Here is a 14462-nt window from a genome sequence, read left to right as displayed (position 1 = left end):
CTCTCAGACGCCGGCCCCTCAGAAGGACAAGGAGGGCTTGGGAGGGGCTGCTCACATCCCCTTCCCTCATAGAAACAGGAGCGTGGAGACCAGAGGGAGCCAAGCTGGGGTCCAGAGACCAGGATTCTCTCCCCAACTTGCTTGGTAAGCCCAGGTGAGACCTTTCACCGCTCTGCCTCCCAGCCCCCCACCCTCTGATCTCTTGGGAATGTTTTAATGAAATAACCCTTCAAGCTCCAGTACCTCTGTGAGTGAATACAAAAGACCCAATCGACTTCTTCCCCAGGTGGCCACTCCATCTGCCCCCCTAAGCCTTCCTTCCTCCGTGACAGCATTCTCGCATTCCTTCCCCCAACAGACACTGACTCGGCCACCTACTAGGTGCCAGCCAGACAGGTGTTAGGTACTGGGATACAACAGAGCAAGACAGATGGAGAGATCTACACCCTGCCCTCACGGGGCACACAACCCATGTGACACAGATCTGAGCCCGGTGGGACCCCAGGGGCCACGTGACATCAAGCGGTAAATGAAAAATGAGTTAGGATTATTTGACGATAGTAACAGCCCCCACTTCCTGAGTGCCTACTGTGTGCCAGTCTCTTAACATATCTCATCACTAGGCCTCCTAACAACCTTTAGAAGGAAGTATCAAGCAGCCTCTTGTGCAGAGGAGGAAATGGAAGCTCAGAAAGGTTAAGTAAGCACTCCAAAATGGCACAGCTCTAAGTGCTGAACCGTCTGCCTGGGGAGACTGCTTTTACCCTTTGTTCCACTGATGTAGCTCCGTTAAAGCAGGGGAAGAGAGAAGCCTCTCCGAAAAGGGGATCATTACAAATATGTAGGGTAGAGGGGCTTTTGTCCAACAGACCTTCCCCTCTTGTGCCCCCACGAGAGGTTCATTGCCTGGTGAGATCCCGTTCCAGCTGGGCGGGTACGTATCAGAGCTCCTGGTTCCGCCGGGACAGAAAAAAAAAAAGAACTGAGAACCAGCACTTGCCACGCGGTAGTCTGGGCCCTCAGTCAGGGTGGAGAGGGGAGAATCGGAAACCAGTGGCCTCCGAGATCAGGCTGCACCGTGGCCGCTTTCTTCGGGGAAGGACAGACCGTGCTTCTCCGAGCAGGCCAGGAAGAAAGACCCAGATGGGGCTCCCCCATCCCACCCGCTCTGCCCATCGTTGGGGGGGGGGGGGGCGGGGGGGGGAGTGTCAGAGCTGATTCTTGATAACTGCTTAGCGACTACCATGCTCTTTGCTGCCGTAGCTGAAACTGCACCACTCAGTGCCCTACAGTGGCCGTCAGAGGAGCCTGTTGTGGGGGGGTAGGGGGAGGTACAAGCACCCTGCAGGGGACCAGCGCAATCCATGGTGCTAGGTCTGGTGGGTTCCAGCAATGCGGGGGGTGGGGAGGGGGGGACGTGAGGCTCTGGAGGCACACAGAGACTCCAGGGACAGTGGCACCCAAGGGAGCCTGAGGACAGACAGACACTCAGGGGCCTTAGCGATCCCAGAAGCCACTGTGTCTCATTCTGAATGGAGCCTGGCAGCAAGGAAGAACCCCCAAGTCTGCTGTCTCCTTCTGGCAGCTTCAGGGGGCCCAAAGACACACAGCCTTATTGCTCTGGTTCCAGCCTAAGAAAGCCAATAGCCTCCCAAGAAGTGAGGTGAGAAGAGGGAGCAGCTGGAGGCACCCAGGAAGCTTGCTGGGTATTCAAGGGGCTCCTTCCACAAGGCTGTGTGAGGCAAGAAGGGGCCCACCTGCTGGGCCACATGAAAGGACAGGAAGCTGGGGAATGAGTGAGAGAGAAGGCCACCAGAGGACCCGTTATCATATCACCTCCGCTTGAGTATCTACTAGGGTCTGAATCTCGCCCCCACCCCCACCCCCACCCCCGGTTTCTTCCCTCTCTGTGGACCCAGCACCGCCATCTACCCAATGGCTTCAACCATAAATCTGGGACTCATATTTGACCCCTTCTCCCATTTTGCACACCTAATCCATTACCAGTGGGTTCTAACTCTCACATACCCTAAATCTTTCCAGTTCTCTCCATCTCTACTGCCTCCTGGACTCCCTGCCCACCCGCGCCCTCCCCTCAGAGCCATGACCTCCTATCGTCTTCTCTTGCCCCCTCCGGCCCATCCTCCACACAGCAGGCAGGGTGACCTTTTTCCGTCAATGTGGCGAATACCCTGATTGAGTTCTTTCGGTGTTAAACCCCCCTCGCACACATGGAATAAATCCTATTTGGTTATGATATATTATCCTTTTTACCTATCACCGGATTTGATTTCCTAATATTTCATTGGCTAATTCTGGCCTTTTAAAAATGTAATTTAGATGACGTCATTCCCTGCTTAAAGCACTCAGAGGCTTCATAGCGCACTCAGAATAAAATCCAAACCCTTGCCCAGGAACCACAAGGGCTACAAGGCCCCACCTGAGTCCTCGAACACCTGTGGGTCTCTTTGGACACACTCAGGGTTTGAAGAAGCCAGAGCCAGCCACAGAGAGGAGAAAGAGGGCTTCCTTCCTTGAATTCCCCTGAAGTTATCATTGTAGCTACCCGCTTGTTTATCTGTGGACTAGCTCTCTCCCTACACCAGTTCCTAAGCTCCAGGGACCAGGGCCAACTTCTTGACCACGATTAGACACCTAACGTCTCGTCCAAAGTCTGGCATTTCTAAATGAGGGAAGGGACTCTCCATCCGCTCCATGCCTGAGCCAGTGCTGCCGAACGCAGCCTGTGATAAGCACAAGGCCACGCCGCCAGAGTCTCGCTTCAAATTCATCACCATGAACTTCAGGTGGGCCCTGAATGCTGCCTCCAATTACGCTAGAGTCGAGTATAGAGAGTCTAGTCTAGACTAGAGTCTCGAGTCTACTCCCTCCCCCAGTTCCAGAGAATTATTTCCCGCTTGCTACTCTCTCCGCTGCCTCCTCCCACATCCTCCCTTTCAGCTGATGACCTTGCTTCCCACTTCACCGAGAAAGCTGAAACACTAGAAGAGAACTTCACCTGGCAGCATCTGCGCCCACACGCCCTGCCTTCCTGCCTGATAGGCCACCTCCAAGCGCCTCGAAGCCAGCCCACCAGTGTCTGTCCCCACCCGGGCTGCCGAAACGAAGCCTGCACTCCAGAAATTCTCTCCTTGGCTCCAACGCCAGTTTTGCACTCTCTCCTGGATCGTGAGATAGGGGCACACGAGTGTGCCCAGGTCCCCCTCCAATCTTAGAAAATAACACAAAACAAAATGCCTGGTTCCCGCTTCGCCTGAAAGCTTCTGCCCCATTACTTTGATCCTTTTGTAACAAAATTCTTCAAAAGAGAAATCTACATCAACTGCCTTCAATTCCTTCCTCTTCTCTCTTGAGCTTTCTCCAGTCAAGCTTTCTGCTCCCACCCTCCGCTGACATTGTTCTTGCTAAATCCAACAGTAATTCTCAGTCCTCACATCACTCGATCCACTGGCAGCATCTGAAAAAGCCAATCCCTCACTTCTCCTTGACATACTTTCTAAGCTTCGCTTCTGGGACACCACACCCAGGGCGCTGGGGGCTCTGAGTTTTCCTCCTACGTCTGAGCCTTCTCTTCTCCCCAGCCTCTCAGTGCTTGGTCCTCAGTTCCCGTCTCTTCTTTATCTGTTCTTCCGCTCTTGGAGACCTCACGGCGGCCCCTTGGGGATTTACACACCATCCACGTGCCAATGGCTCTCACATTTATATCCCCAGCCCAGACCTTTCTCCTGAACCCCATCCTTACGTATCCATCCAACCACCCGCTCAACAGTCCAGACTCAAGGTGTCTAAATCTGAACTCTATTGCTCACAAAACCTGGACCGTCCACAGCCTTTCCCGCCTTAGATAATGCCAACTCCATCTTTCCAGTGGCTTCGGACTAAAGCTTGGGTCATGCTGGAATCTTGTTTCTCTCATATCCCACACCCAATCCATAAGCAAATTCATTGGCCCTTTTCTTCAAAATACATCCAGAATTTTAACAAGTCACCGTACATTCATACAGTGGAATTCTAGCAATGAGAAAAAAAAAAAACAGAAACAAAAACCAGCCAACCCACAAAAAAATTCTACTGTTTCACTCAATAATAGGGATGACTCTCAGACGTAATTTTAAGCTTCAGAAGCCAGACACAAATCACTATGTGATTTCCCTTTATAAAAGTTCAAGAACAGGGAAAATCAGTCCGTGGGGATAAAGGTCAGAATAGTGGTGACCTTTCAGAGGGCATGGGAGGGACACAAGGGAACCTTCTGGGGTGCTGAAAATGTTCCAAATACTGATCACAGTGGTGGTCACATAGGTATATCAACATGCAAAAATGTATTGAGCTGTATACTTAAGACGTATGCACCTCACTATATAAACATTTTACCTTAATAAAAAATAAACTTTGAACATGCACATCCAGAATCAACCACTTCTCACTGTCATCTCTCCATCACGCTGATTCAGGGTACCTACCTCTGCTCTCATGTGATTAGCTCCTAACTAGTGCCCTGCCCGCCCCTACAGTGCAGTCTCAATACAGCAGCAGAGTGAACCTTTAAAACCTAAATCAAACCATGTTGCTTCTTTGCTCTAAACCCTGCAGTGGCTCCCCATTTCCCTCAGAATAAAAGCCCATGTCCTTCCAGCAGCCTCTAAGCCAGTAGCTTATCATCTTTCCAGCCCTATCTCTGACCACTCTCCAGCTTTATCACTCCACCCCCGCTGCACAGACCTCCTTGCCAGTCCCCAAATACGTCAGGTACATTCCTTCCCTAGGACCTTTGCTCCAAGTATCTCCTCCATGTGAAATGTTCTCCCAATATCTGCACAGCATAGTCCCTCACCTCTAAGGTTTTGCCCCATTTAAAACTGCAACCCTCTCTCTCCACCCCCACCCTGGCATCCCCAATCCCACTTAGACTGCTCTTTTCCTTCCCCCATTGGCACATTCTACCTTCTAACGCTCTGCATATTAGGCACTGTGTTCATTACTTAGCATCTGTCCTCCAACCCATTAGAATGCAGACTCTAGGGGGATCTTTGTTTTGTTGATGAACGTATCCTGCATCCAGAATATCTATAACAATACCTGGCACATAGGAGGCACTCAATAAGTATTTGTTGAATGGATGAATGAATGAATGAATGAATGAACGAATGAGTAGATCAGGACTCTGCATGAGAACAAGAAAAAGGAACCAGTTGCCCTACTCTCTCAAAGGACAGAGAAGTTCTGGAGGCAGGTGGCAGGAAGATATCCCTCAAGGGCCTCTGCCACATGACCTGGGCTGCAGAGAGTGAATGTAGAGAAGGGTCCAGCGGCCCCACCCAAGCACTTTAAGGTGTCAAGTGCCAGTCTCCTGACACCCCCACTTCCACCATAGGCAGGTTGGGAGTTTGTCCTCAGCCACCTTGGTCTGTAGGAATCCACAAGTTCAACAGTGGCTAAGAGCCCCCAGATGGAGGTAGAGACCAGCCCAGCCCACCCATCTTTGTATCTACAGGTAGCCCTGCAAAGTGCCTGGGACATGGCAGGTGCTCCAAGTCAGTTTATGAAATAGATCTATGGGGGGCACCTGGGAGGCTCAGTCAATTAAGCGTCCGACTTCGGCTCAGGTCATGATCTCACGGTCCATGCGTTCAAGCCCCGCATTGGGCTCTGTGCTGACGGTTCAGGGCCTGGAGCCTGCTTCGGATTCTGTGTCTCCCTCTCTCTCTGCCCCTCTCCTGCTCACACTCTGTCTCTCTGCTCTCTCTCTCACACACACACACACACACACACACACATATTCTCTCTCTCTCTCGCTCTCAAGAATAAAATACAACATTAAAAAAAATTGAAATAGATCTATGAAAGTCACCATGTCCCTAACATTATACCCCTAATCCCGCTGGGGATAAAACTCCCAGGGTGAAGAGCAGTGCAGGAAAAGGTGCCGCATCTCCTTGTCTTTGAGGTCAGGGAAGGCCCTTGTCTCCACCTCCCTGCCCACCCCCACGCCAGTATTTCCAAGGGGCCATGAACACCGAGGTCCACTCACCCACCTGCTTCCTCTTCCTCTCCCGTCCCATGGCTACCCACCAGCCTTTTCTCGTTCTGCAGCAGTTGGCAGCCTCCTCTGGGCTTGAGTTAAGGAGACTGAGGCTGACGGGGTAATTCACGCAGCCCAAGGAACCATCTGTCCTCCTTCCTCTCTGCTCTGTGCCTACCCTGCCAAGTGGAGCCAACTAGCAAGTGCCACACTCCAAGCCTCTCCCCCTCGGGGACAGCTGTCCTCACCAAGGGGCAAGGAAACAGGATGTCCAGGCCTCAGGGAATAGAGACTAGGCAACGAGGACTAGGCCCGGAGCCCAGCCGGTCCTGCCCTGCTGAGCCCAGAAAGGCAAACAGGCAGAGGAAAACCGATGCACTTCTGGGGATCTGCAGTTTCCATGAAATTGGGCAGGAGGAGTGGGGAGAGGTGGAGTAAAGGGAGGTGGGAAATATTTTAAAAATTAAAAATTAAAAAATCCTGACGGCTGGAAGCTGTGCTCACCTAGGGTTCTAGGCTTGGCCCTGACCCTGCCAACAATGTGAATTGTGGGTATCATTGTAGTTAGGATCCAAATGGCCCAAAATATAAGCATGAATAAATAAAATATGAAACTCATTTATTCAGAAAGTGCTTCCAGCCTGCCTCCTCTGTGCCAGGCACGGGGACACGTGCCATTTCGGTGTTTACCAAGCCCAGAAAAACCAGCTGGACCACGAGCGATGGGCAAGAAGTAGACGCAAGGCGCCTAACAGAGGAAATTGGCCTGGTCCAGGTGGAGAGGAGGTCAGAAAAGTCCACCCGGAGGAGGGGCTGTTTCAGCCGAGACCTAAAAAGATGGACGAAAAGACAATCCGGTGTTTACCCTCATAAAACTCTTACAGAATCATGTTTATTGACATGGGGAAATGCTCATAATGCATTAAGTAAACAAAATGGGATGGGACATAAAACCATCCATGCTCTCAACTGTGTGAAAGTTATATTTATAATCTATCTATATTTAGAGGTACAGATATATATAGACACACATGGAAAAATTCTCTGGAACAGCAAAATGTTAACACTAGTTACGTGTAGGTGGTAGAATTACTGGTGACTTTACCATCTTTACTCCCTCCTATGCGTCTCAACATTTGAACAGGAAACAGAGATGGCTTTCATGCTTGGAGATAAGTATCAAATGTCAGGACATGGCCTCTAAGGTTCCACCCATGGCCCTTGGTAGAGGGCTTCTCGGGAGGACGTCGTGGCCATTCCCCTGCTTCCAAGCAGCACGAACACCTGGGAAGCTTACTCCTAAAGCACTCAGAGGCCTCCTGGAAGCCGTTCTGATGCCAGCTGGGAGAAGTTTCTTTCGCCCTGGAAACGAATCCAGATTTCTCTCAACTGAAGTCTATGCCCCCCTCACTCGGCACGCTCTTCAGCATAAGCCACCTGAAGGCTGGCCCTCGGTCAAACAAAGAAATGTCCTTTTTAATCTCAGAGGGATGTCTCTCTTCACTTTCCCCCTCTCAGCCCACCACTGATCTGCTGACTGACCCTGGGGAGGCTGCGTTCTCTGTTCTGTTCCTGCAGGAGAGGCGATTGCCAACGGCTCCTCCTGCCCCAGCCTTTTACAACAGACGCTGGGGCCGAGAGTCAGGATGGGAGGGGAGGAAAAGAGCTCGTGGCTGACCGACCTTGAACACACAGGGGTCCCGGGCCTCTCTTTCCCCTTCAGCAAGTGTGAGGAAGTCAGGCTTCAGGGCTTGCCAGCTCTCCTCTCCCCAGCCACTCTCAGCCTCTGACCACCCCACCCCGCAGGGGAGCTGGAGATGGCCTGCCCACCCCCCCCCACCCCCCCACCCCCGTGAAAGCAGTGTCACCATAGAGAACAACTGTTCGGGGCCTCCGGGGACACAGACGGTCGCCTGCTGGTGTACGCGCACAGGAGGCACGCTGGGTGTCCGGAAAGACCCAGGCCCGCTAACTTTATGCCTAACAACAAACATGTCCTCATCTACCAGATTCCTCCCCGGCCCCAGCATGCTGGCCTCCCACACTCCCCGCTGTGCCTCCCCGGGTCAGCAGCCCAGTTGGGCAGGCCTCCAGCTGTGGACAGAGGCAGGGCTGCCTGGGGCTCAGCTGCGGCACTGGAGTGAAGGTGAGGAGGACTCAGAGGGAGGCGCCCAGCATGGGCACAGCACGAGGGCCATTGGCAAAGACCGGGGGAGCAAAATCACCGCACTGACAGCCTTGAGGAAACTCCTCCATAATCCCCATAGTTTCCAGGGGCCGATTCAAGAGGCACAGGGGCTCCCTGCTTAAAGACGGCTGTGAGACAGGCCCAGATTCAAATCCTGTCTCTGCTGGCGACAAGACTTTCGTCAGGGCAACTTACTGAACCTCCCTACCCCTTAGACCTGTTTACAGGAGTGTCTACAGAGCGGGGACAGCAATGCCCTCTCCTAGCGAGAAGCCAGGAGCATTAAATGAGATGAAGCATGTAAAAAAAAAAACATAGCACTGTGCCTAGCTCCTACCCATTAGGAACTAAAAAACACAACCTTCTCAGGAGTCATGATAAGGAAGAACCACAGAGTTAGAGCTAAAAGGCAGCTCAGAGACCTCAAATCTAGTCCCTTCATTTAACACATGAGGTGGGGGGGGGGGGTGGAGGGGAAGCTCAGAGAGTTTGAATAATTCATCCAAGGATGCAGGGCTAGAAAGTAACAGAGCAAGGTTCAGACTCAAGTTTTTCTGACTCCCAAGCATCCACCGCCCTGGCCACAGGTAACCCTTGCTCAGGTCTCCTTCCCACAGAGAGGGCTTTGGCCGGGGAGCCCCCTGTTGGCACTCCTCCCCATAACCAGCCCCCCGGAGTAGGCCACAGAGGGCCACCAAGGAAACTCAGGGTGAGGGAGTGGTGGATAAAGACTGCAGATTCCCTAGAAGTACGAGCTCAGGGGGTAATGGGGTGTGGATTACCAGGCCTGTGGAGGTGCTATGCAAATAGGATGCAAAACACACGTAAATGACCACAGGTTATTGATGAATCAACAATTTGAGATCTTTTTTTCTTTTCTTTCTTCCTTTTTAATTTTTTTTTTTTTTTTTTTTTTTTTGTCGTCACTGGACCACACTATGGGATGTGAACCTTCTTTTCTTTCTTGGCTTTCTGCCAAATGGAATGAAATAAAATTTGTGGTTGACTGACCGAACCATGCTTTGCTTGGTGAGGGGCCCAAGCTCACTCTGTCACCCGGCTACCCCACAGATGTCTCACCAACGCTTGCTCAGTATTACTCCCCAGCGTCCAAGGCATCTACCTCCGACTGGCTTGTCAGGGCAGCAAGTCAAATGCATGGGGGCTTCTGGCTGACAGACAGTCCCCCAGGCCCAGCAGCCTGCTGACTGTAACTGCCCAGGGAGCATCATGCTGTTCCTCCTGCAGGGGGACCTGGCAGTGACGGGCAAGGGCCTGGAGTGGCCCATCACGTCAGCCCAGCCTCCAGGATCCTGGCTTTAGGAGCTAGACCACAGCAGCCTTTCTCTAACCGAGGAGACTCCTCTCCATGGGGCAGGGCCCTCCCAAGCTACTGCGGGGTTGCGGCTCTTAAGGAACTGCCTGAGCTACTGGGACAGCCGTGGTCAGATCCCTGAAGCAGAATGCAGGGGGTAGATGGGGTGCCTGGGTGGCTCAGCTGGTTAAGCGTCTGACTTAGGCTCAGGTCATGATGAGTTTGAGCCCTGCCTCGGGCTCTGTGCTGACAGCTCAGAGCCTGGAGCCCGCTTCGGATTCTGTCTCCCTCTCTCTCTCTGCCCCTCCCCCACTTGTGTTCTGTCTGTCTGTCTGTCTGTCTGTCTCTCTCTCTCTCTCTCAAAATTAAATAAATAAACATTAAAAAAATAAAAAATAAATAAAAAGAATGCATGGGCGGTCTAGTCTCCCGCAAGAAGGTTAGAGGTTAGACATCTGGAATGCCTGCCTGAGGCTCAACCCTGTGAGCTCTGAAAACTCATCCAATTCAGTCAACATTTCCTGAGTGTCTTCCATGTGCCAGACACTGGGCGAGGCATTCTGGAGAATTTGCAGAAATGGACAAAATGCAATTGCTGCTGCTCAGATCACTGCCCTTGACACAGTGACAATCCACCGAGGAAGAAAAGTACAAGTTCATGTACAAATATAACTTAACGGTGTTTTGAAATCTGCCTGGAAACGCGGGGTTTGTGCGTGTGCGCATGTGCACGCGTGTGGGGGCGTGTGTGTTGCTGTCTGAAAGCACCAGGGCGCAGTGGGGTGGGGGGCGAGGGCTTTGCTCATTCAGACCCACTTTGAGCCATACGTGAATAATGATACTAAAGCTACAAACATAAATATACCACTGAATGGCTGGCAGATAATACTGAGTGCATTACATAGTACTAAGTGTTTTATATATAGGGGTTTATTATATTCTTCCAATCATTTTTGGAAGAAGGTACTATTATTAATATCCCCTTTTATAGATGAGGAAATTGAAGCCTCATGAGGTTAACAAGCGACCTTCCCGAGGTCACACGGCTAGGAATGTATAGCAAGGATTCGAACCCAGCCTGTATTCTTAGCCTCTGTGCACACGCCTGCCTCGGCCCTCGGAAGGCAGCGGCTCCTCAAGACCCCTGGCTCCCGGAAGCTGGAGCAAGGAACAACCACAGCTGCCTCCTGGAAGAACGAGCCTGCAGTCCCTACTGGCACAGCCAGCCCCCTCCCCACAGGGCAAGTAGGGCACATTCGGCAGGCCTGTGACCTCTGTCACAGCAGGATCAGGCCTTTGGTTCACCTTGGCATCCGCTCAGCAGACAGAATTTCTTGAGCAAGCCTTCCTACATCTGCGTATCTGTGTGAGTTTTCTAATGTGGCAATACGTTGTTGTAATGGTCCCGCTCAGAGGCCCAGCCCACTCTAATGGGCTGCGACCAGCTTCCTCTGCGCAGCCCGGCCACGACCTGGGACTAATGGCAGCATGAAGGCCCCTCTGCGGCTGTGCCTGCGGGGCTCCAGGGCCACCTCCTGTGCCTCTCCCTGTCCCCTGAGCAGCCATCTTCACCCCCCTCCCCTGGGAAAGTGTGAGGGCCGTAAGCAAGGCACAGAGTCTGGGATGGTGGGGGGGGGGGAGGGGGGGGGAAATCAGGAAGGAAGGTGGGCGGCGGAATCTAGGCTGTGCTCCCCACCAGCTTGGGGAGACCCTCTGGGTCTTTCTGAAGTTTCTCCTTTCCCAGCTCCTACTCAACCTCCCTTAGGGGATCACGGAGGGAATAGGAAAACGTGGTGCATGAAGAAAAGCTTTGAAAAGGTAAATGTGCACAAATGCAAGGCAAACAGGAGAAGCGTGGGCGCCGAGGCCTTCCCCGGGCAAGCTGCCAAGTGAGGCCAGAGGCCCCATGTCCCAGATATGGAAGTGACTCTGGGGATGGCAGGTGCCAGAGATGGCCAGAGCTCCCTGGTAGAAAGGGAACCTATTGGTGACAAGACTCAAAGAGGGGGCGAGCCCGCCTCACAAGAGCATCCCGGCCGGGCCAGCCCTGGCAGTGCGCCCAGGCATTCGCTGGCACTGGGTGGCCCAGGCACTGCCTGGCGACGAGATTATGGCCTGGCGGGCCCCGTCGTGGACTGGACACCCGCACGAGGGCTGCCACTGTCAGGCCACCCACCCCGGCGCTGCCTGGGCACAGCACAAGCACCTCTGCTGTGACTGGCAAAGACACACGTGGGTTAGGGACAGAACAGGCAGAGTAAAAGCAAGTGCCTGAATTTCTCCCTCCTCCTGCCTGCAACGGGGATCCCATGAGTGGGAGCTGGGCAGAAGTAATCAGACTGCTTGGGTTCAAAGGACAGCCCTGGAGGGCGGAGCTGGCCACAGAATGCCAGAGAACAGGAGAGCCGAAGATTGCGTTCTTTCGGGAAGCCTGCCGGGGTCTGGCTCGAGAAGCAGCACTCCTCTGCCCCTGGTACGTCCCCCTCAGTCCATCCTCACCCCACTCCAGCAATCTGTTCTGCCCCTTCCACCTCCCCGGAACGGGCAGAGCTGTTTATTCCCACCCCGAGCTCACTGCGACTGTCTTGGCTGCCCCTCCAAACCCCCCACCCCAGGCTGCACAGGCAGCCTTGGGATTCCTGGCCACGTCAGGAGAGCAGCCGCAGCTTCAGCTCTGGGGTCGTGGGCACTGCCAGGTTTACATTCCTCCAGCAACCCGGGCTCTCACGGCTTCCACTGCAGCTCGGCCTCCCTCAGTAGAGCAGAGGACAGGAAGGCAGAGTGAGGGCTGGGGCACAACGGCCCGCGGAATATCGGGCTTTTGTGGGGCCTTACGCTCTACCTTTTATCCTCTCTAGATGGCCCTCGAGCCACCGATCGTGGGGCGCAGGGGGTACCTTCAGCTGCTCTGGACTCACCGGAGCGGGATCTTGACGCGGAGGTAGCGGTCCACGGCAATTGCCAGCAGGGCGAGGATGGAGCTCTGGGTGAGGATGAGGACAGGGCAGGCGACCATGAGGCAGGTGTGGAAATAGGTCCGTGGCCCGATGTTGATGAGGATGGCTAGTGGGATGACCAGAGCGCCCACCGCCACGTCAGCCACCGCCAGCGATACGATGAAGCAGAAGGTGGCATCCCGCAGCGTCTGGTTCACCTTCACTGCCCAGATCACCAGCACGTTCCCGGGCACAGAGACCAGGGCGATGAGCACCTCGATGCCAATGTAGGCGGCCTGGAAGGCCGAGATGGAGGGCGGCATGACAGGCACAGGCGAGGCACATCAGCAGGCAGGCACCAAGGGGCACGAGGCAGGCACCTGTGGTCACGGAAGCCTGGGGTGGGGAGGCCTGCCGGCAGGTGCAGGGGGAGCCCAGGCAGCTCTGAAACTCCCGCTGCCCTTTGGAGCTGTGCCCCACTTGGCACACCCAGTGCCTGCCCAGGCTGGCGGGATACCCTGGCCCTTTCTCTGCCTGATCTTTGTCCCCTCCCCTTATCTTCCCCAGAGGGTCCATTCGACAACTTAAAATAGCAGCGCTCACTCCTCCACTGGCTCCTTTATCAGGTGTGAGGCAGCTCCCGGGGCGCGCACACACGCACCCCACAGGGGTCCCTCTGCCTGGCTCTGCCCACCCATGCCCACAGAACAGGCTGCAGGGAGCTCACCATCCTGCCCGCTGGCCACCAGGGGGTCCCGGAGGCGGTGCCCAAAGTTGCGGGCACCTGGGGGCGCGCCGAGCCGCGGGGCCGCGCCGGGCAGGGCTGGGCTCCGGGACCCGCGCGGCGGCTCATCGTCCTGGGGCTCCCGCCGCAGCTCTCCCAGCACGGCCTTTCCAGCAATCACATGGTGCGGCGGAGGCTCAGCCCCAGGCGCTTTTAAAGAGGTAGCGCCCCGGTGTCGCACCTGGAACTGGGCTGGCAGGCGTGGGTCTGGGGGACCGAGCCCAGCCGCAGACCCGGGCGCGGGCCCCGCCTTTGCCCAGCTGGCGCACACACGTGCCCGGCGCCACCCACCCAAGCCGCTGCTGGCGCCCGCCTCCCAGCAGTGCCCTGGTTCCGCTCCAGGGACCCTCCCGGGCCACGGACCCTCGCCCACCCCAGTCCCAAGGGACATCTAGCCGCCCCTCTCAACACTCTCCTGCATCCCCATTGGGAAGCCACAGCGGCGAACCGAGGCACAGACTTACCCAAGGTCACCAAAGCTGGCAGAGCTAGCTACCTGCACGGTCGTGTCTCTGCGCCCTCCCAGCTCGACGCCTTCGGCAGCCGCTCGCTCCGGGGATGCCTGGGCGATCCGGGGCCAGCTGGGAGGTCCAGGGGGACGGTAGCTGGCTGGGACTCGACTCGGGCGCCGCCGCCTCCGTCGCCCCCGGCGCGGGAGCTGAGTGACAACCGGGCTCCGCACACCGGGAGGGGGCGGGGGCGGCGGCGGCACCCGCGGGCCCCTCCCTCCTCGCCCTCCGTCTCCTCCCCCACCCCCTCCTCTAAACAAAGGAAGTGATTCTGGGTGAGAAAAGCTGGGAAAATGTGAGATTTTCGCAGGGTCTGGTGTGTGAATCCAGTCTCGGGAGTGGACAGAGGTGCAGCCTCCATGTGTTCACCGGTTCCCTTCTCCATGTGGGATGCCCGGAGCCCTGGTCTGGCCTCCGGCGGCACCCCTGCACCCGACACCGCACAACCTCTCACCTGCAGGGCTCCGGGATGTCCCCCACCCACCCCCACCTCCCCCAACAGTCAGCTGGAAGCTCTACACACTGTCCCACCCTTCAATCCTGAAACCCTGCTCTCCCATGAAGCCAGCCCCTGCATAGTCTCAGGAACTAACATCCTTCCAGAGCACATCACTTTGCAGGCTCTTATCTGAGTCATTATATTTCTTCCTCCTCTTTCTTTCAGAACGGCCTGTTAGTCTATTAGCA

General features: G+C 55.0%; 1 protein-coding gene across 3 annotated transcripts in view; it reads right to left on the bottom strand.

The window, feature by feature from the left end:
- The window catches only part of ADORA1 (adenosine A1 receptor), a 34222-nt gene extending 20266 nt beyond the window's left edge, over positions 1-13956 (bottom strand). Inside the window, exons 1-2 of one of the 3 annotated variants that reach the window (XM_058701606.1) lie at positions 13731-13956; positions 12465-12862 (exon numbers count right to left, since the gene is read on the bottom strand). In XM_058701606.1, coding sequence (XP_058557589.1) covers positions 12465-12805 — 341 coding nt within the window. In that variant the 5' untranslated portion in view covers positions 12806-12862; positions 13731-13956. Of the gene's footprint in view, positions 1-12464; positions 13348-13730 lie in introns of those variants that run through there. The other 2 variants (XM_058701605.1, XM_058701604.1) reach the window with 2 other exon arrangements.
- Positions 13957-14462: the final 506 nt, after the last annotated feature.

The sequence above is a fragment of the Neofelis nebulosa genome, chromosome 15 (genome assembly GCF_028018385.1).
Source record: "Neofelis nebulosa isolate mNeoNeb1 chromosome 15, mNeoNeb1.pri, whole genome shotgun sequence".
Taxonomy (NCBI): domain Eukaryota; kingdom Metazoa; phylum Chordata; class Mammalia; order Carnivora; family Felidae; genus Neofelis; species Neofelis nebulosa.
This window is presented reverse-complemented; position numbering and strand designations above follow the sequence as displayed.